Source organism: Hoplias malabaricus, chromosome 11 (genome assembly GCF_029633855.1).
Source record: "Hoplias malabaricus isolate fHopMal1 chromosome 11, fHopMal1.hap1, whole genome shotgun sequence".
Taxonomy (NCBI): Eukaryota; Metazoa; Chordata; class Actinopteri; order Characiformes; family Erythrinidae; genus Hoplias; species Hoplias malabaricus.
In genome coordinates, this window is record NC_089810.1 from 9,876,306 (window position 1) to 9,898,158 (window position 21,853).

General features: G+C 42.6%; 1 protein-coding gene across 2 annotated transcripts in view; it reads left to right on the forward strand.

Moving 5' to 3' along the window:
• The first annotated feature begins 254 nt into the window (after positions 1-254).
• The window catches only part of cftr (CF transmembrane conductance regulator), a 35,967-nt gene continuing 14,368 nt past the window's right edge, over positions 255-21,853 (forward strand). The window contains exons 1-14 of one of the 2 annotated variants that reach the window (XM_066685129.1): positions 255-502; positions 2,220-2,330; positions 3,223-3,334; positions 4,432-4,647; positions 4,756-4,845; positions 7,114-7,277; positions 8,264-8,389; positions 8,857-9,103; positions 10,362-10,454; positions 12,796-12,969; positions 13,968-14,159; positions 19,366-19,460; positions 20,002-20,088; positions 20,351-21,062. In XM_066685129.1, coding sequence (XP_066541226.1) covers positions 450-502; positions 2,220-2,330; positions 3,223-3,334; positions 4,432-4,647; positions 4,756-4,845; positions 7,114-7,277; positions 8,264-8,389; positions 8,857-9,103; positions 10,362-10,454; positions 12,796-12,969; positions 13,968-14,159; positions 19,366-19,460; positions 20,002-20,088; positions 20,351-21,062 — 2,472 coding nt within the window. In that variant the 5' untranslated portion in view covers positions 255-449. Of the gene's footprint in view, positions 503-2,001; positions 2,125-2,219; positions 2,331-3,222; positions 3,335-4,431; positions 4,648-4,755; positions 4,846-7,113; positions 7,278-8,263; positions 8,390-8,856; positions 9,104-10,361; positions 10,455-12,795; positions 12,970-13,967; positions 14,160-19,365; positions 19,461-20,001; positions 20,089-20,350; positions 21,063-21,853 lie in introns of those variants that run through there. The other variant, XM_066685130.1, reaches the window with a different exon arrangement.

The window sequence follows — 21,853 nt, forward strand, 5'->3', positions numbered from 1 at the left end:
GTAATGTTTGACTTTTTGTGAGTTAAAGAGAAACCCACTGGATCTGAAGCGCTGTTCCTGGGTCAGTTCTTGTGTCTGCGCGTGTTTATGTGTCGTGTCTCCTCACCGCGCCGCACGTGAGTTTAAAAGGCGCGGCGCGCGGGTGCCTCGCGCTCACAGAAGAGCTCGCGCACTGCTGTGGACACACACGGACGCTCACACACACGGACACACACACGCGGACACACACGCTGGACAGGGGGAGGGAACTCGAGGCTGGGGACAGCGTCGGAGAGCCCCCAAAGTGTGAATGAGAGAGAGAGAGAGAGAGAGAGAGAGAGAGAGAGAGAGAGAGAGAGAGAGGCTATGCTGGAGTGTGTGAGAGAGAAAGGGAGAGGGAGTATGGAGTTGTGCTGAAAGAGCAGCTGATGTGAGCGGAGAGCAGCTTCCCGCGCCGGGGCTCGTTGAGCATGAACAAGTCACCTGTGGATGAGGCCAACTTCCTCTCCAGATACTTCTTCTGGTAAGAACCTGCTCCAGTTCAGTTCTCCGCTCACTCTGAGCAAACCCGTGCTGTTTAGAGGTCCGTCCGTCTGTAAAAGTGCTGTTACAGGAGTCCTACCATGCTTTCATCCAAAGTGTAGCATCAAATACCTCAAACTCAACACTGTTTCCTCTCAGTCTTTTCATTAATACTTCTCTTTACACTGACATAACACTAGGAGGGGGCTAAAGCTGTCTGAACACGAGCTGAAGTAAAAATACGACTGGGCACTATGTGTAAAAATATCATTATCACGATACAATAAACATATCACGGTATTTTTACATGTTCTTTTAGTGCTAAGCCTCCAAACGGACTACAGTTCTTTTTATCTGTGAAAACCAGTCCAGTTATGGTCTTTCTAGAGAATTATGTGACTGCTTCTTTTAAAGTTCACCTTTGTTTATTGATTAACAGATTTGAGACGTTTAATTCCAAAAATAAAATAGTTTAACGCCTTAAAAGTGGTTTAAAAGTAATGCTAAATATTCAACTACTTGCAGATCTAGGAATATGGAGTTAGCCCTCTGTTCACCAGCAGTTTGAAAAAGCCCCGCTCCACAAATTGATGGGATTGGTTACTTTGGTGTATGATGTCAGAAACCCCGTCTGTCTAAATCTGTGTTTTGAGACAAATAAAAATTTGTGTGCACAGAAACATTTCTAACTGACGAAGCAAAGCTGTGTTAAATAAGTTCAATAATCGTATCGCTACAGTTTCAAAGCGAAATACTCAACCGTGGCAGTGACTGCTTATTTAATTCATGATATATCTTCAAGTTAAAAACATACTAAGATTATAAAAATATTAAAAACACTTTAGTCAAAAAAGATGCTAACAAGGTTAACGTTAGGTTGTTCTCAGAATAGATAGCTTTTGATTCACAATAGCAATTAAACACACCTCTTAAAATTATGGTAAAATAAGTACATTTTTTAAAAATGGTAAATTAAAAATTATAAAGTAAGAATACTATAAAAAAATGTGGAGATAAAATACGTAAGGGATGCAAAGCACAATAACCCCCCCTTGTGGAGCAATCTCTACATATGAGTGAGTATGTGAGAAATAGTGAGCGAGTGAATATATGGAGAAAAAATTGTATTCAAACCTTAAATCACACTTTCCGACATCCAGGTTTCCACTGTTGTACCAATGTAAATCTCTTGGTAATGAATCATGCAGCTGGTTCTTAAAGGACCATTATCCTAAAGTGTTCAACGCTATTCCCCTCTCTTTGGGATCTTTCTGATCCAAAATAAAACGATAAACCCCATAAGACCAAGCAGTGGAGAAGCTCTCACCTCTAACAACATTCATTAATGACTTCATCTTCTGTATCCACTTCATCCTTCATGAAAATTGTGGTGGGTCTGGGTCCTACCCCGGAATCGCGGTGAAAATAAACCTATAAAGTAATTAAATCAGTAATTACCCACGCATGACTGAAATGTAAAGGATTAAAGAGCAGATTAGTGTCCTCACAGATGTAAATTTACTCAGGAACCACATGCAACTGATTAAAAATCACTGCTTCTACCCACCCTTGTGATTAGAAGACGAAACGAAGGTCTGCTAACAGCTCTAACATCAATAACAGGTGCAAACTATAGCCTCCTTGTTTAATAGATGAGTCAGAGCATGCAACAACAAGATGCCTGTGGCTTTCTCACTTACGTTTTGACCTTTCTGCAGGTGGACAAACCCTATTATGCGAAAGGGTTTCAGGGAGAAACTAAGACCAACAGATGTATATCAAGCTCCTTCAAAAGACACCGCGGATGTGCTCGCAGAACGTCTGGAGAAGTTTGTATCTTCTACACACCCTTCCATGCCTGCTTCACAACAACAAACAACTATTCATTACCCACCAGAGAGTGTCATATCCGTGGATTTGTGCTTATGTTATTAGTTTGTGTAGCAGTATGTTTTATTCCTGGTGGAAGTCGTCTGATTATTATGCAACACTTAATTTATAGAATAAGTCTTATTTGACTTATTTACAATTACAGCATTTGGAAAATAACCCTGTCTTGCCCAAAGTCTCTTACTGGTTTAGTCTGCCTTGCATTCCCAGTTGGGGAAAATGGGGTTGGTTGCCCACTACATCACACCCACCGCTCAGAGAGAGAGGAACTCCTGGAATAGTGACTCAAACCTTAAACAATACGATTTCTTGCATAGCCAGATTTACACAATGTGAAGCTCCTAACAGGATGCATCCTTGCTCCTGTGGCATCTCCCAGTGGTTCGGAGGGTCCCGTTGCTCGAGCGGGGGCTAAATGTCACACCTTTGAGTCACGGTGTTAATGTGTTGTTTCTGGGTAAATGCCATCCTACTTCTTCCAATAAAGTCCCTAACATGCCATGTTTCTCTTCGCCCACAATGCAGTGCCTTGGCTCGGGGTGCCAGTGCCCCTTTAACGGGCATCAAACATGACCTTTTAAACCGCCAGGCTCCTGGTGAGTGATGGATAGTGGGCAGTAGTTTTAGTCCTCGAACATGCTGGCCTTCTGGGAATTTGAACTTTTTATACAATTAAGAGCTCAGAGCAATCTCCCAACTTCCCCCGGTTTGTCAGCGTCTCTTTTCCACGGCTAATAACTTCTCTAAATCACCCTGGTTATTCACGAGGGTCCTGAACAATGTGGACAGGAGGATGTGGAGGGAGGTTTAACTGTTTCTCTCTGCGTACAGGGAATGGGACAGAGAAGTCATCTCGGCAAAGAAAAAGCCCAGTCTCCTCCGAGCACTGTCTCGATGCTTCGTTCGGCCCTTTCTGTTCTTTGGAGTCCTCCTCTACTTGGGGGTAAGTCTCTGCAGCATCTCCGTCTTTCTCAAGCAGTCTGGTATGCAAAGACTTCTGCGTGTGGCAACAAAGAGCTATGCTTCTGCCTGTACAAGAGCAGAATAGAAGAAATCTCTCAGATTTATGGTGCGTACTGTGAGTGTCAGCTTGACGTTATGTATTGCTGGCTCACTGGGGTTACAGCAGTGCAGTCGGGCGATTCCTTCAGCAGTTCACAGCTTTGTGTGACTTTAGCAGTGTCCTTAGCTTAGAGGGAAATGTCCTGCCTTTTAGGTAGCCACCGCTGGAGCAATTCTCCTGTTGTTATAGCTCTTGGAGACTGACACATTCTATGTAAAAATGTGGCAGTGGGGTGTTCAGTGCTCACATTTTAATGATGGTGGTATTCTGACAGAGTGGTTCAAATGGGCATACTGCTCCCTGTATTAAACTATACAGAGTAACAGAAATACTCTCTTTAAAACCAATCGTGTGACATGCACTTCATGGATTAAAGTGTTTGTCCTTAAATTTGGGGCATCTGGAGCCTTCTAACATTCAGACTGTGAAACAAAACAACCAAAAACGTCAAGACTACGGGTCTGTCCTGCCTCCTCATCTGAGTATTTCAGATCACGCCCATGTGGAAAGGTGGGGTTAAACTGCGTAAAACACACACAATAATGAGACCTAGGTAAAATGAATGAACCCAGCTCGATGCTGCTGCTCGCTTGTGTGTGAGGTGTGTGTGGCTCATTCTCATTTAAAGGAACAGGCGCTTAAACCAGGCCACTCTGAACAGGGCTGTTTACACAGGGAGAGGACAGTGCTGTGATGTTATTTATGTGTTCCCTTGTGGAAAACAGGTTGTATATGTCACAGGAAAACATTTTTGATAATATGTAATAAGCCCATTCTATACTGGGGAATTCCACTGGAAAAGTCTGGCTTATGAATGATATTAATGAACTGAATCAGTAATGAATCGCTTGCTACATTAACTCATTTATATTTTTGTCCTCTTACTGAAAACCTACTATTTTTTTGACTTTTGATCTGTGAATTAATTACATAACGGTATTGAAAGAAGTCTCAACGTAACTTACCTTTTTGTGCAGGAAGCCACAAAATCTGTACAGCCACAGCTCCTGGGCCGAATCATCGCCTCGTTTGACCCTTTTCACGAGCCTGAGCGGGAGCAGGGCTACTTCCTGGCATTCGGGCTGGGCCTGCTCTTCATCGCGCGCTTCCTCCTGCTACAGCCCGCCATGTTTGGGCTGCATCACTTGGGCATGCAGATCCGCATTGCCCTCTTCAGCTTGATTTACAAGAAGGTGACTTGCCCTAATTCTTCTGTACTGAGTAAGACTGGGTTACGTCTTTTCTTGTTCTTGTTCTTAGATGTTTGTGGTCGCTCAAGTTTTTCTCCCTCTTCACCCTAGACACTGAAACTGTCCAGCCGAGTCTTAGACAAGATCAGCACAGGGCAGCTGGTCAGCTTAATGTCAGCCAACCTGGGCAAGTTTGATCAGGCAAGTATGACCAGCAATATGCTTGTGTCTCTTTTCTCTTTTCCAGGCTGTATTTACACTTTATCCAATGACATCCTCCTACATTTTATCACGCGCACCCCAAAAAAAACCCAAAACGTTAAGTAGACCAAAAGACAGAAAGACCTGGTCAGATTTATCCAAATTGTCCCATCCTTCTTAAATTATGCAGGCCCACGAACGTAACTGTGGCACCATTTAGGGTGGAACAGAAAATTGGAACAAAATCACAGGAACAATGTTAAGGAGCCTAAGGCAGATCTTAGAAGTGTTTCCTGACATAAAACCACAGAGAAAGGAATCTCTTTAATAAAGAGCCCAAAGCTGAACCCGTGGCTTGTATTGACTCAGAGAAACTAAAAGCACTGGAATGGGTTCTGATTGGTTAGTGAGTGGGCAGCCTGCTGATTGGCTAGTCAGCGCCGCCATGGGAGGGGAGGGGGGGGGGTGGTGTCCTATACTGTGACTACAGCCTTGGGTTCTACAATGGTGGATGGTCATCACTCCATGTGTGAGATCCCAGACGAGGGAAGGACTGAACTTTGGAACTCTTCACAGAGGTTGAACCAGGGTGCTGAATGTGGATACACTTTGCAAGTGCTCAGAGGCAATTATCACCTGTATAAAATGTGGTGGGTGTGAGGAACTGTTTGTTACCATAAACATATGTGATCTTTGCCTTCCTTGTGTGTGCTCCAAGAGGCCAAAATGCCACTGTATTCTCTTTGTGAGGCAGAGAATGTGATCCGAGTGCCACTATTTGTAGAGAAATGTATCCCCTTCTTCACTCACACCAGACCTCGCTGGTCTGTAGGTGAATGTATTTGAGGACAGGCCTGATATCTTGCATTTAGGTGCTGGGCAAGTGCTTCAAGAGATTGTGTGCTGCCCTAGTTAAGAGAAGTGGACCGAACTTCATTTAGTTCATTCATAATCTTATGGAGTGAGTGGAATGCAAGTTATACATTTTTAGAGTCAGAAAACAAACATGTCCCAACAACAAAATATAATATATTTTAATATACACAGCCATAGCTACACTATTGTTCCTACACTCTCAGATCCACTGACCATACAGGATCTCTTTGTAGTTCTACAATTACAAACCATAGTCCACCCAGTGCTCTGCATACTTTGTCTCATTTCAATGGGCAGGACACCCACATTGCAGCTATGATCGGGACACTAATGAGCAGTGACACTAATGTGTTGGTGGTGTGTTACTGTGTGTTGTGCTGGTGTGAGTGGATCAGACACAGCATCGTTGGTCGAGTTTTTAAACACTGTCTACTCACTGTCTTCTTTGATCCAGCTTGTAGATGTAGAGTTAGAGACTGTGGCTCATCTGTCCCTTCCCAGTTTGTGCTGGTCGTCGTCCAATTTATTCACCAGTGGACACAGGACACTGTCGGCTGGATACTTTTGGTTGGTGGACTGTTCTCAGTTCAGCAGTGACACTGATGGCGGTTGCAACACGCACTAACACATCGCCACCACGTACGTGTCACTGTAGCGCCGAGAATGATCCACCGCACAAATCATAAATGCTCTGTGGTGGTCCTGTGGGTTCTTGGGGATAAAAGAATTATGCAAAGGAACAGGTGGACTATAGTTTGTTATTGAAGAACTACAAAGAGCTCTTGTATGGACAGTGAGTGCAGAAACAAGGTAAGTGTTCCTAATCCAGTGATCCTTCATACCATAGAGTTTAATAGATTTAAAGCCATTGAAAACAACTTTAAAACTGTTTCTAGGAGGAACAGACAAGCAGAGATACTCTGGATACTCCGGCTGTATCCTGTCAATAATCTCTGTAGGTAATCGGGTAAAGAGGACATGGCAGTAGTCTAGACATGAGAGATAGAAAAGCATGAAACAGTTTCACACAGTATGACAAACGTGTGAGTTACAGCACATTCTCGAGGTGGAATATTATCTGTTTCCTAAGTTGTTGTTGTTGTTGTGTGATTTTAAATGACAGCTCAGTTATTAATATCAAAATGTTTAACTTTGGGCTTTTATAACTACCACTTAGTTAGCAACTAAACAAGTTGTATCAGGAAGGTCATTCCACAACAGTGTCCGGCTATATTTATATCTCAGACTGTTCTAAGTGTACTTTTGGGAATGTGATTCATCTGCATGAATCTTGTGGTCCTCGTAACGATTGCTGCTGCTGCATTGGATACAGTTGTTTTGACCTGAACTCTGTACAACGAACCTTCATCTGATACTGTGTTTGTCTTACAGAGCCTGGGCATGGCCCACTATGTGTGGATTTCTCCACTGCAGTGTATACTGTGTGTGGGGCTCATCTGGGAGCTCATTGAAATCAATAGCCTGTGTGCTCTTGCTGCCATCTCACTACTAGGAGTCATACAGGCCTGTTTGTCCCATAAAATGGGTCCCTACAAGTAAGTCCTCTCTTTTCCGTGTGTATCCCTCTATGCATTAGTGTTGTGGGTGTGTTTATGTATTTTAAATGTCTTGTTTTATATCACTGGGAGAATCAATTTAACATTGAGCATATTATAATGTATTTGCAGCTTTGTTTTTGTTTGTTTTGTTGCTGCTTTTATTGTTAAACTCCACATTTTCTGATCATTAATTAGTTAATTCATTCATTCATTATTTTTTGTAAATGCTGTTCCAGATCAGTGTGCGTTCAGAGCCTATCGAGAATCATTACGCATAAGGCAGGAACACACCCTGGATAGGGCATCAGTCCAAACAGTTTTACACAATCTAACGTGTTTTTGGATTGTGAGAGGAAACCCCAGCCCCTGGAGGAAACCCACACAGATACAGGGAGAACACAGCACAATCCTCACAGACCCAAGGCAGGGTTTGAACCCATATCAGTGCATGTTCTTTACAAATCAAATTGAGAGTGTAAAGTAAAGAGAACTTTAATACTGGGGGTTTTTGCCTCTCCATCAAAGGACTACATGGCACCTAGTAAAACACATTCCAGCAGTGATTCCCACTGGTCAAGCTCTTTGATAAGTTTGTACAGGTAGCTCTGATCCACGCTTGTAATCAGGAACTCGGCTTCCTTGTGCTTTTGAGAAATGTAAACAAGACTGCTAGGTAGGTCATGGTCACTACAGAGGAACGCTCGGCTCTGGTATCTTTTCGGCTAAACTCAGGAAGCGTGCTGTCCACATTTCTATTTACTTCAGCATTTCTCATGAACGTGCTGTTGTAGCTGCTGACAGTGGCTCAGTCTGATTTCTGATTTCAGTTCTAGCTTTGCACCCAGTGATTCCACTGCAACACTAAAAGGGTGAAGTGATTAAAGAAGATGAATGAATGTTTTTGAAAATAATGTCTGAATACAAGGACACTGCAAAAAAAGTGATCCAAACTAATTATTCTTTTCTCTCCTCTTTTTATTTAGAGCAAAAAGGGTGCTGCTGACCAACAAGCGCCTGGCTCTGACCTCAGAGATCATGGAGAACCTGCATTCAGTCAAAGCTTATGGCTGGGAGGAGGTCATGGAGACCATCATCAAAAATATCAGACAGTAAGAGAAAATGTGACAAAAAGAATATTAACCACACCATACATCAGAACCATAACAGATCGTTTATATCATGTGAGGTTATGACTTATATAATTGCTTTTCTATGTGGTAAATGTTGGCTCTAACGACCATACCTTGCTGTTTGAACGGTGGGGATGCTGCTCCATAATAAATCTGAAGGGCAGCTCTGGATTACGGAGCACGGTTCCCTGATTTGTTGTGGGTGTATTTTTAACTGTGCCCCTACAGGGCTTTTGTGTTTCTAAAGCTTGACTGAGACTTGAAAACTTTGATGTAGCGTACTTCTTGTAACGAAATGCTCAGTCCACTATGAAATGCATGTGATTTAATTCCAGAAAACTCTGTGTGTAATTAAATAAAATAAATAAATTGAATTATTTTTGTCTCTTAAAACTATTTAACCTACGTTTCACATGTGGTCATACATTGTCATCTCGTGCTTGCAGGGATGAGGTCAAGCTGACCAGGAAGATCGGCTCTCTGCGCTACTTTTACAGTGCTGCTTACTTCTTCTCTGCCATCTGGGTGATCTCAGCAGCAGTAGTGCCCCAAGCCCTCACCACGGGCATCACGGTGCGACGCATCTTCACCACACTCTCCTACTGCATGGTGCTGCGCATGACCGTCACCCGGCAGCTGCCTGCTTCCATCCAGATGTGGTATGACACCATTCGGCTCATCTGGAAAATCGAGGTCAGTGCCTTTAAAAGCAGTCGGCTGTGTGAATTAAACTCATTATTTTTAGGTTTAGCTTTGCCTTTGGAATGACTGGGCTGGGAACTGATCACTGCTTTACTGCAAGTTTCTGTCAAATCAATGTAAATGCCATCAAAATATCAGGAAGATTCAGTTACATGGAAACAGGGAAGTACTCTCTGTCTCGGGTAATTATTAAAGGTAATGATTAAGTTTAACACTTGAACCATATTTATTCTTATCATGCATTTAACACCTGAGGACACATAATCTCACACACTTTCAAAGTACAGGGAATACGAACCCCAATTCCAGGAAAACTATTGCAAAATTAAATTAAAACGTGAAATGATCTGCAAATAAATATATATGCCCATTTAATGACAACAGCACCTTCCTGTGCAGGCACCGTTAATGCTGAATGACATATACAGGTATGGAGCAACATGCTGATATCCAGACCTTATTCATTTCAGTATGACAGTCTACATTCTACATGGATTGCAACAGCATGGCTCCATATTATAAAAGACTGGGTGCTAAACTAGTCCAGATTTGTCACACATTAAAAAAACTGGTGCATTATGAAATGAAAAACCCTTTAAAGGGGATCCCAACATTTTTAAGCAGCTGAAATCCTGACATTCAACTTTCAAATCTACAGCAACCGGTTTCCTCAGTTCCCAAATATGTACAGAGTCTTGTTAAAGGATGAGGTGATGAAACACAGTGGTAAACACTTCCCTATTTTAAATAAATATAAGATTTAAATGATTTGAATATTGTTGCATTTATTTCTAATTGTGTAAAATATCTCAGCCGTTTTTTAAGTGGGGTGTGTTAAATAAACTTCATTTACGAAAGCTGAGTTGCACATGACAGTATCTCTTTTGATTGAATTGGATTTTTGCCCATCTTCTGTAAAATGTGTCCAAGACATTGACAACAGGAGCTGCTATGAAATATCTCACTTGTACCTACAGGGTAGTTGCGTAGCTGAGAGCTGCCTGTGCCTCTGCCAGTCTCTTTGTAACATTAGCATAGTTACAGATACAGAACTGGCAGAGACGTGACCTGCTTTGCTGTGGGTCAGAACGGATCAAAGTGCCCAGAAGACCATATATCCTTTGTACTAGTTTCTAACAATTTGTTCTCTTCTGAAATACAGCAGGAAGTAACTGTGTACGTCTCAAACTGTATCTAAAATGTGACTGTTCTTCTGTATAATTTCGTTATTGCCCAATGTGTCCTCTAGGAGTTTCTGAGCAAGGAAGAATACAAGATTATGGGTTATGACCTGAGTATTACAGACATGACACTTGAAAATGTCACAGCTTCCTGGGATGAGGTACATTTGACTGTTTTTTTCTTAAGGACCTGTCCTTCTACTGATGTTTTGTGTTTGTAGTGCTATGAAATTCACATATAAAAAACGTCAATAGATGATTTATTATCTCACACAAGCCTCCACTGTCACAAAATACCCTTCAAACATAAAAGAAAGCATTAACTATTTCTTAAATATATTATTATATTTAACTTATTTCCAGAAGTCAAAATCATTTCTGTGTGAATAACAGTGTAGGGTGCGATGGTGTGATTCCCAGCCTGTCTGCTTTTGCTGTGAGGGGGGGATTTATGAGGGGAGGAGAAGGCTAATTGTTGTGTTTTGTTGCCTTTTTTTCTGGCCACATTTGAATTTGAAATGGAAGCCAATATAAATCACTGACAACTAACAAAGACTGAGTGAGGTTAATGACTAAACCAAAGTCACTCCCATTTATCTACTCCTGAGTAGTTTACATTGTCCACTTCCAGTAAAAATGCGCCAATGGCCAGGGGCGGAGCTCATCTTGTCAATATATGGTTCCTGAAGTGTGAAAAACCTGGTTTGGGAATAAGCCACTGAAATCTGAGTATAATTCCACAGCAAAGACCCTGAAAAAAATCAATACTATACACCAAACACGTGTTTTTGATTCTTCACTTATTTTTCTACATATGATCTTTACAAATTTCTCAGTAACGTTGCCTCTGATCAATATTCTCCAACTCACTATTGTGAAAAATCACACCCTGATCACAAACAGTGCCACCAAAGCGAACAGGTGCTTCCTTTGAGGCACGTGAGGCCGACTCTTGGCTTCTTTTCCGATTTTCCATGCAGTGCCACTGAACTGCCGCAAGAGAACTGTCCACATCTTACACATCTGCTGACTGGTGTCTGTGCTAGCTTGAACCGTTAGCAATCCCACTCACATAAAGAGCATTCAGACGGCTGAGGCATTCCCAGGTGTTGAAATATAGGTCCACTGATGATAGGGCTAACACTTGGGAGCTCCATAGTCTCCTAGTTTATTATCCCCGGCTCTACACCTGTTCTCTCATTTTGTCCTGCATGCCAGCTACAGTTTCAGTTATTTTCAAAACCTTTTTCCCCAGGTCCCTGTTAATAGCAAGTGTTTTCTTATTAACAGGTTATGATTTGGTGGCTATTGAGTTTTCTTGTAAATGTGCTGTATGTTAGCCGTAATTTGTTGTATTTTTATTACTTTAACCTGTGTTTGCCTCAGCTGTGCCGTTAGGTGTTAGCTCTTAAATGTTTACATCACTACAGAATGTGAAAGGGGAGTCTTGTAAACATTTAAGAGCTAACAACTTTGGAACATATCGTTGTTGTCCGTTTAAAAACACGTATCTTCCAAAATAGTAACTTTATAGGAGATGGAAGTGAATGAAAAATGATTTTCTTCCAACTAAATTTGCATTTCTATTGGTTCATTCATCATGAAATGTTCACACGATGTGAAGAACCGCTGCTGTGTTCAAATGATGTCGAAAAACTAAAAATCCACAAAAATGGAGATACATGTTTTTAGTTGGACACCGACAATATAGTTCAGTAACTGGGATCAGGACATAATGTACTTTCTTTGATAGTCAGAAATGTTTGATTTCAGGACATTTATGCTTGAAATGCTCGTGGTGAGGCACAGGTAATCACTCTACAGTGGGGTAGTACTAATTACATATGAAATATTCTAAATAACCAGGAGGGCGGCATGGTGGTGCAGGAGTTAGTGTCGCAGTCACACAGCTCCAGGGACCTGGAGGTTGTGGGTTCGATTCCTGCTCCAGGTGACTGTCTGTGAGGAGTTGGTGTGTTCTCCCAGTGTCTGTGTGGGTTTCCTCCTGGTGACTGTCTGTGAGGAGTGTGGTGTGTTCTCGTGTCAGCGTGGGTTTCCTCCGGGTGCTCCGGTTTCCTCCCACAGTCCAAAAACACACGTTGGTAGGTGGATAGGCGACTCAAAAAGTGTCCGTAGGTGTGAGTGTGTGAGTGAATGAGTGAGTGAGTGTGTGTGTTGCCCTGTGAAGGACCGGCGCCCCCTCCAGGGTGTATTCCTACCTTGCGCCCAATGATTCCAGGTAGGCTCTGGACCCACCGCGACCCTGAACTGGATAAGGGTTACAGATAATGGATGGATGGATAAATAGCCAGGAGATATATTAAATGTAACAAAATATACACTAATTATGCACAGAAGTAGTGTAGTGTAATATAATGTTTGCTAATCAAGTTCAAATCCATCTTTGAGGTCTCTATCACTTTTTGTGACTTTTTTTTAGTGATATTTCTTCTTAAGACTTGGTGATATAGTTTTTTCAGTAACAGTTGTATGTTGTTTCAGGGTATTGGGGAGCTCTTCGAGAAAATTAAACAGGAGAACAAGGCAAATGGCTATCAGAACGGAGATGGACTCTTCTTCACCAACCTCTATGTAACTCCTGTCCTTAGAAACATCAGCTTGCACTTGCAGAAGGGGGAAATGTTGGCTGTGGCTGGCTCCACAGGATCTGGAAAGGTAGGTCAGGAAGTAACTCACACTACTATTAGTTGTTTATTCAATCCTAAGAGCCCATGTGTAGAATGAGTTATGTAGGTGAACAGTGATGAGGCCTTTCTATATCATTTCTGAGTGTAATTAGCATCTGCAAAAAGGGCCATTTACTGGTCAAACTACCACAAGGACCAAACACCACAGCACTGTTCTCCCACTTGTTCAGAGCAGCTGGTTTTAGCAGAAGCTCTGGTTTTTAGTCATTTTTCCTTCAGTTCTTTTTCTTCTCCATTCATGTATCCTTTCAGTTTTGCTCATTTTGTGTCTGTTTTACTCTGTTTAACTTTGCCTTCTCGCTCTCAGATAAATGTGCTCTAGTTCTATTATTGGAGAGATTCAGGCGAGGGACAATCCTAAAGTCCCTCCACTTGACATCAGAAGGAAAATGAAAAAGGCTTGTTTTTATCGCGACAGCCCAAAAAAACAGATTGGGTGGTGTTATTTGTGTGGTTTGATATGCCCCAGACATGCGATGAAGTGTGGGTTATTTTTGCATAATTTTTCCCTTTAAATAGTCCTCTGTAGTAAATAACATCATGATTATACCCTGTGAAGCATTATCATCAGCTAACATTTTAGTGATCACCATTGTTCTGATATGTTGCCGCAAGAAATGTGTCCATGCTAAAGATATGTACTGTCTGTAAGGAGTTGGTGTGTTCTCCCTGTGTCCGTGTGGGTTTCCTCCGGGTGCTCCGGTTTCCTCTCACAGTCCAAAACCACACGTTGGTAGGTGGATTGGCGACTCAAAACTGTAGGTGTGAGTGTGTGTGTTGCCCTGTGAAGGACTGGCGCCCCCTCCAAGGTGTATACCCGCCTTGCGCCCAATGATTCCAGGTAGGCTCTGGACCCACCGTGACCCTGAACTGGATAAACGGTTACAGATAATAGATGGATGGATAAGATGGAGGGCTTGTGCACTTGCTGCTGAATTGTCTGAAGCCTGTTTCTGCTGTCTGTAGAGCTCTCTGCTGATGACCATCCTGGGAGAATTGGTTCCCTCTTCTGGGAAGATCCGCCACAGTGGCCGCGTCTCCTTCTCATCACAGACCGCCTGGATCATGCCTGGAACCATTCGAGACAACATCCTGTTCGGTTTGACCCACGATGAATTCCGCTATACCAGCGTGGTCAAAGCATGCCAGCTAGAGGAGGTACTGGAAAACCTGCTATTCATTCCCTCATTAGTGTTATCTCTCTCTTTCACTCTCTCTCTCTTTGGCACATTCCTTCTAGTCCTCACTTCTCATGATTTACTCAGTCACTCAGTCTCTTTCTTTTTCTCTCTCTCTCTGACTAATCTCACGGCACTGGGAATGTTCAGCTGGCAGTTGAACTGAGAAGCTTTGTTACGTTCTGCGCTGCACTACTGTGTCATATTACTCAATATGGTTCACCCCCCTCGTTCGCAATCTCTTGATACGAAAGCGGCCAATCGTACGCAGCCATCGGCAGTGTTGAGTGACAGGGCCCCAGTTTAATTGAATCTCTTCTGAAAAGAGGCTCAGAGATCCAAAAGTCTCCATAGTCCCGGTGTTCACAGTCACATCTATGCCTCAAGGAGCTGCTCACCTCACAGCAAAACCTGTGATAGCTGATACCAACTTTACACAGCAGTGAGTCCAGTTTTGTCCAGTCAAGGGTTTCTTTTTTTTTTACCTTCAGAAGCAAAATGAAAAAGCCCTGCTGATAGTTAGATCATAAGTAAATATATCAGACTGGACTCTTTCTCTCTGAGGTGATTACAATTTGCTGGAATGAAATCATTTATCACGTCATCCTCCAGGGATTTGTGTTGCTTTTTTTTGGTCAGAGTCAGTGCCAGAGCCAGGTTTTCTCTCAGGCAGAAAAAAAGAGGCTGTTTACCTGAAAACAAAAGCTGTTTTCACAGTACAAGGTGGTTTGGCACCGTACTGACACCTTCTTGTTTGTGACTCTCTTCATTTATCTACAGACAGAAGGTGTTAAAAGGGTTTGTGAATTTGCCATTGCACCTGTAGGAACAGTAGTTTGTGAGACTCTATTGTCTTAACCTGAAATGTGCCTCTTTATACCCTGACTGCCACAGAGATGCTACATCATTGTTCCAGTGTATCAAATGCAACAGGACACATTGTTCCTCTGTATGGAATTTGGTCTAAGATCTATTTGGTCTCTCGGCAGCAGGCCTTAGAGATTCATGACATGGTTTCCGGACCCTCGTAAATATGTTTGTAGTGTCATTAAGGTGCAAAGAGAAGAACCCATTCACTTTAGTGGGGCCATGTTGGACAGTATGTTTCTCTTTTGTTGTCACATGGGGTTTCAGAGCCTCTCACACGTCATGTCTGGGTTGTAAACACAAGCATTTCCACCGATGTGACAGCAAAATCACTACTGCTGCCCACTGGTTTGTAGGTCTGGCGCAGTGCCCCGCTCTTTGTCTCAATTAGTGTTTTGAGCCCTACTGACGTAATCATTTTGTTTTTCAATGCTTCCAGACTGGACAATGATAAGGTAGGACAGGCCCTTTACAGGACAACTGTTTTGATGCTATAAACCTATGTTTTCATTATTTAGATGCATGTAATTCCTTCTCCCTCATTTGTTTGTGATCCACTACACCTGCAGCTACAGTATTTGCTGTTGTGCATTTTCGCATGGAGTGGCAGCATACTTGCTAAGGCTAATTACATAAACATGACATGACTTGCTGAATTAAACTAATTCTTGGTACTTATTTATAAATATTGAAATGTACACATTGTGTCCATATAATGGATGTAATATTTAGGGCACCCTTGGTTAAAGGGCTCATTTTATAATGTTTTTTATATTGATAAATAGTGAATACAGCCTGTGTAGCCTACCGTACATAAACACTATATTTTGGCTTGTTCTACCGTGCGGTTCCTTTCCTAACAGTAAAGCGTGGGTACAATAATTCATTGCTGCAAATCTTAGTTTCTAGTTTCTGTCAACTAAAATCAGTTTTAGTTGACAGAAAGACAAATTAAAACCCCATAAAACCTGTAGGACCATATAGCTGAGACAGGAGTGATGGTGCACCATTCCACTGTGCAGTGTTACATGCACAAACATAATCTTCCTGGATTAGTCATAAGAAGGAAACATTACATTCGCCCTAATCATAAAACAAAATTTTGAATTGTGCTACAGAACGTGTAGCAAGAACAAGTCAAATGAGTTTTGGACTGTGCTGTGGTCTGATGAAGTTAAACTTGAACTGGAGAGAAGAATGGATTCCAAAACATGTTACATCCTGGAAGCAAATGTCCATCTGAAGGCTGAAACTGAAAAGAGGATGGCTTCTGTACCAGGACAATGATCTAAAACCACCATGAAGACCGACAAACTGAAGCTTTATGGCCATCTCCTTGTTTCTACATTCACTGTCCATTCCGTCAGCTCCACCGTCCAAAAAAGGAGCACTTTGTAGTTCGACAGTTAGCTTACTTTCACACTGTTCTTAAATAGGACTCCCACAGGACCCCCGCAGAGCAGGTTGGATTCTGAGAGTAGTTCGCTAACCAAGAATATCCATCCAACAACGACTAGAGGGTGACCAACATAAATTGTGCATCAACAGATGAGCTACTGTCTCTGACTTTACATCTACAAGGTGGACCAATGAGGTGTGTCTAAGGCTACAATCACAAAGCAGTGAATGTAGCCTTAGACAAAGTGAAAAGTGGCCCAAATCTGATTTCGGGATCAAATCAGATTTTTTTTTTCATCTGTTCATTCTGTCTATAAAATGTGAATGTGTCTCAGTTCCATTCAAAGCACTTGTTTTTGAATGGAATGGAGCTGGACTGGTGTTTTACTGCGGCACTGTATCTCAACACGACCCTTTTGTTTATTCCAAATGAGTGTGGAAAAACGGTATAAATTAAAGGCTTAAAAGAATATTAAACTTCCAAATAGTAGGAGACAGGCGCCGGCATAATGAGATTAATATTTCCACGATCCATATTTAAGCAGCTTCATACCGACCTGAACATAATAAAATGTATATAGACTTCTCATGTTTCTTTATGTTAACACTTATTATTAATTTCCATACGTTTTTTTTCCTCATAAATTAGAGACAGGAACCTGGATTAAGAAGTTTCACCCGTTTGTCTTTCCCAATATTTTACACAAATGAGGCTCTTCCATGTTTAGAATCATATAGCTACAGATAGGATATGGATCAGATTTCAATACCACATATGAATGTGGCCCAAATCTGATTTAAAGCATCTTTGGGCCACTTTTGGGCCACTTTTACATGCCTAATAGTGCGGACACAGTGTTTAAAAACTGATCCACTCCAAAGCAACACACACTAACACACCACCACCACATCACACCTGCCCTGTGGGGGTCCTGACCTTTGACCTTTTCCACCAAAGTGAAAGTGGGCAGAGTATACAGTACAGAGTACAGAACTGTCTGTAATTGTAGGACTAAAAGTGCACCTGTATGGTCAGTGGAGCTGAGAGAATGGACAGTGAGTGTACAAAAAAAGGACGTACTAAAAACGTTATGGCTTTTTGCGGTATGCTATATGCGGGTTGCATTGTGTTGTATATGTACTTTGGCTGTGCATGGGTGCTTCTGTGTGTTTTTTTTCTGAACCGATAACGCCAGTCATGTTTGTAATTTATGTTCTGTTTTCCCTCACTGTGTGTGATGTCTGTGTACACTACGTCGCTTATGTGTATTTGGATTGCTGCTGTGTACCTGTGGTGATTTCCATGGTGTGACAGTGACACTGGGGTGATTTGTTATTGTGATTAATTATATTGAGATGTACTTGTTTGTATCATACAAAGGACTCAAACTCAGTCGAGTTACAGAGAGCCTGTAAAGAACAATGACCTGAGTGTGGTATCTGAAACAAGTAGCTGATTTGGACACACACACACACACACACACACACAAAGCTAATATCTTGTTCAGTGGTTTGTTTTAGAGATTGTTGTTTTTTTCTATCTTTTTCTATATTTTAGAGAGTTAACATGTGACTCCTGCTGCTTTGCTGGTGCATTTTGTCTATTTTGAAACTCAGAGAATCACAATTAATGTTGCATCAACACCACAGCCATATCTGCTTCAGTATTTGCCCCAGTATGTGTACATACATAGTAATTAAATTCTGAGTGAAGCTGGTGATGTGATTAGCTTGAGACAAGCAGTAACAGAAAGGCTTATTGGAACATTTGTCACCCGTGTATTTCAGAGAGTGACATGGACAACATAGATTTGACTTTGTCAGGTTTGATTAACTATTAAAAAATAAACTATGCCACAGAGAACAGTGAACGTTCATTCACAGAAACATGATTTATATGGGGCGGCACGGTGGCGCAGTCACACAGCTCCAGGGGCCTGGAGGTTGTGGGTTCGATTCCCGCTCCGGGTGACTGTCTGTGAGGAGTTGGTGTGTTCTCCCCGTGTCCGCGTGGGTTTCCTCCGGGTGCTCGGGTTTCCTCCCACAGTCCAAAAACACACGTTGCAGGTGGATTGGCGTCTCGAAAGTGTCCGTAGGTGTGAGTGAATATGTGTGTGTGTGTCTGTGTTGCCCTGTGAAGGACTGGCGTCCCCTCCAGGGTGTATTCCCGCCTTGCGCCCGATGATTCCAGGTAGGCTCTGGACCCCCCGCGACCCTAAATTGGATAAGCGGTTACAGACAATGGATGGATGGATAGATGATTTATGTGTGAGACACGAAACACGATGTTCTCTAAAATGAAATAATTGTTGAAATGCTGGGCGGCACGGTGGTGCAGCAGGTAGTGTCACAGTCACACAGCTCCAGGGACCTGGAGGTTGTGGGTTCGATTCCCGCTGTCTGTGAGGAGTTTGGTGTGTTCTCCCTGTGTCCACGTGGGTTTCCTCTGGGTGCTCCGGTTTCCTCCCACAGTCCAAAAACACACGTTTGTAGGTGGATTGGTGACTCAAAAGTGTCTGTAGGTGTGAGTGAATGTGTGTGTGTTGCCCTGTGAAGGACTGGCGCCCCCTCCAGGGTGTATTGATGCCTTGCGCCTAATAATTCCAGGTAGGCTCTGGACCCACCGCGACCCTGAACTGGATAAGCGCTTACAGATAATGAATGTTGAAATGCTATAGATATCAGGATTTAAAGAATTTCTAGTAGTTTGGTTAGAGTTGTGCTTCTCTGATCATCTTCAAAAATGTCTTGTTTGCCATTTTCACCAATGTTCTATCAGTGCTTTCACCTGTTAGGGGTTTCTAAGTTGTGGATCTAACACAAGATGTTTTTGAAAGGCTTGATTTATAAGTGTAAAGTACGTGTTTTTAACACTTTTTAGTGTTGAGTATTTATCATACGTTTTCCTTTTCGTCTTTAAGGACCTGGCGGCTCTTCCTGAGAAGGACAGAACACCTTTGGCAGAAGGAGGGCTGAACCTGAGTGGGGGACAAAAGGCACGGGTGGCCCTGGCCAGGTATATACACACACACACACACACACACACACACACACACAGCTCTAGTGTCAAAGGTCTGGTCCAGCAGAAACAACTCCACACACAATAACATCATACCATCTGTCACTACCTCATATTCACTTTTATATAACATTAGATTCGCTTTGAGTGCGGTCTGATTTAGCGGCCTGGTGTTTTCTTCCTCTTATGTTATCATGAGATATGATGCAGATACACAGTGGCTTTCCTTCCCACAATAACGTTAGTGCTACAAGGAAGAACATACACCCCACAGCTTTCAGTTCAACAAAGTGACTGTGTTTATAAATTTCCTCGGTCTCTTTATCTGTCCTCTTCTGAAATTACGTGGGTCATAAAGTATTACACTTTGAGTGAGTGCCACAACTTTACAACCTTAATATACTCAGCTGTAAAAGGATATACTGACACATTTATACTTCTCAGTCAAGGTTTTCTGGATAATTTCCTGGTACAGTTCTCTTAACAAAAGATACAATACTGGAACTAACAGAGTAATAGTTTTACTTTTCTCTCTCAGGGCTGTGTACAGAGATGCTGATGCCTATCTTCTGGATGCACCTTTCACTCATCTGGATATTGCTACAGAAAAAGAGATATTTGATAAGTATGTGTACAGCTTATAGTTACCATATTGAATTTAATGTGAAAAACATTATGAAGTGTTTATGGCAGTCCCAGTGTTTGATCAGATAAGGGCTTCGTGCTGGGGAACTGGGTGCTTATCCATAATAATTATACTACTACTACTACTACTTATAATAATAAATACTGGTGAAATACCCTACTCCAGGTTACAGTACTATTCCTGTCTGTTTAGCTTTAGCTTTTTAGACCTCATAAACTTAGGGCCATTTCTATTTCCCCAGGTGTGTGTGCAGACTCATGGGGTCCAAGACCCGCATTGTGGTCACCAACAAGATCGAACACCTGAAGCGTGCTGACAAGATCCTGCTGCTCCACAACGGTGAGTCCTTCTTCTACGGCACCTTCTCAGAGCTGCAGTCCCAGCGGCCAGACTTCAGCTCACTGTTGCTCGGCCTGGAGGCCTACGACAGCATCAACGCTGAGCGCCGCTGCTCCATCCTCACGGAGACACTTCGCAGAATCTCTGTGGACGAGACGTCGGGCATCCGGTCCGATCGCCCCTCTTATCGTCAGGTGGCTCCTCCTGCCTACAAAGATGAACGGAAACAGTCTGTGATCATCAACCCGCTGGTGGCTGACCGCAAATCTTCCTTCATCCCTGGTGGCCTCGAGGAGGAGGTGAAACGCCCACTGCCGGGCCGCAAGATCTCGCTGGTGCCTGAGAATGAACTTGTGGACGAGTCGTTCATGGGAAACGATATGTACCACAACCATGGCGTGCATATAGCCGGACAGAGGCGGCAGTCTGTGCTGGCCTTCATGACCAATGCGCAGGGCCAGGGAAGACGAGACCAGCTCCAGTCGTCTTTCCGTCGCCGTCTGTCCATCATACCTCAGAGCGAACTTGCCTCGGAGGTGGACATCTATGCCCGCAGACTGTCCAAGGACAGCATTTATGACATCACTGGGGACATGGATGAGGAGAACATCGAGGTAAGGGACATCAGACACATTCAGAATTCAGTAACTGTAGACCATTGGTAACCAGACTTCCTTCTGGAGATCTGACATCCAGTAGATTTAAATCCAGCTAGGGTTGCTTATGAATATGATCACGTGTTTATGATATATGACTAGATACTGTGTTCCAGTTGTGTTGCATTGTAACCTAAAAGCCCTTCATTATTTTGATTGTATTCATTACATTTTTAATAGATCCATTGATCCTAAAACCAACAGGAAGCGGTTGATCAGGATGCTCACAGCTCATACTAGTATTTTGGAATCTGTTCACAGTGTATTAGTGCTTCCAGACAGTATCACAATACAAATAAATAAGCATTTGCATTTTTGGAGCCCACCAACCCACACACTGTGAAACAAGAACACCTAGTCGGATTTTTGGGATCTGCCCAAGACTGAAAACATGGGCAAAAACGTTTTGATTTTGCATTGCTTCTTATATAAAGTGCAGGCACTTGGAATTGTCCCGCCTCCTCACCCACGTCTCTCCAATCACAGCACAGGACTCGTGTTTATGTGAGAGCACAATGACAAGGTTAAACAGAGCAAAACAGACACAGTGAGCACAGATTAAATATGGCAGAATGACAGCGGAGAGAAAAGAGAACCGAGCGAAACTGTTAATAATCCAGAGTTTCTGCTCCTCGTTCCTCATTGCTGGGATCCTGTGGTGAACTGAGCTGTGGCTCATTCTCATTTAAAGGCACAATCACTGAAACCGGTCTGTTAAAATGAATCGGCCTTCAGTTACAATGATGAAC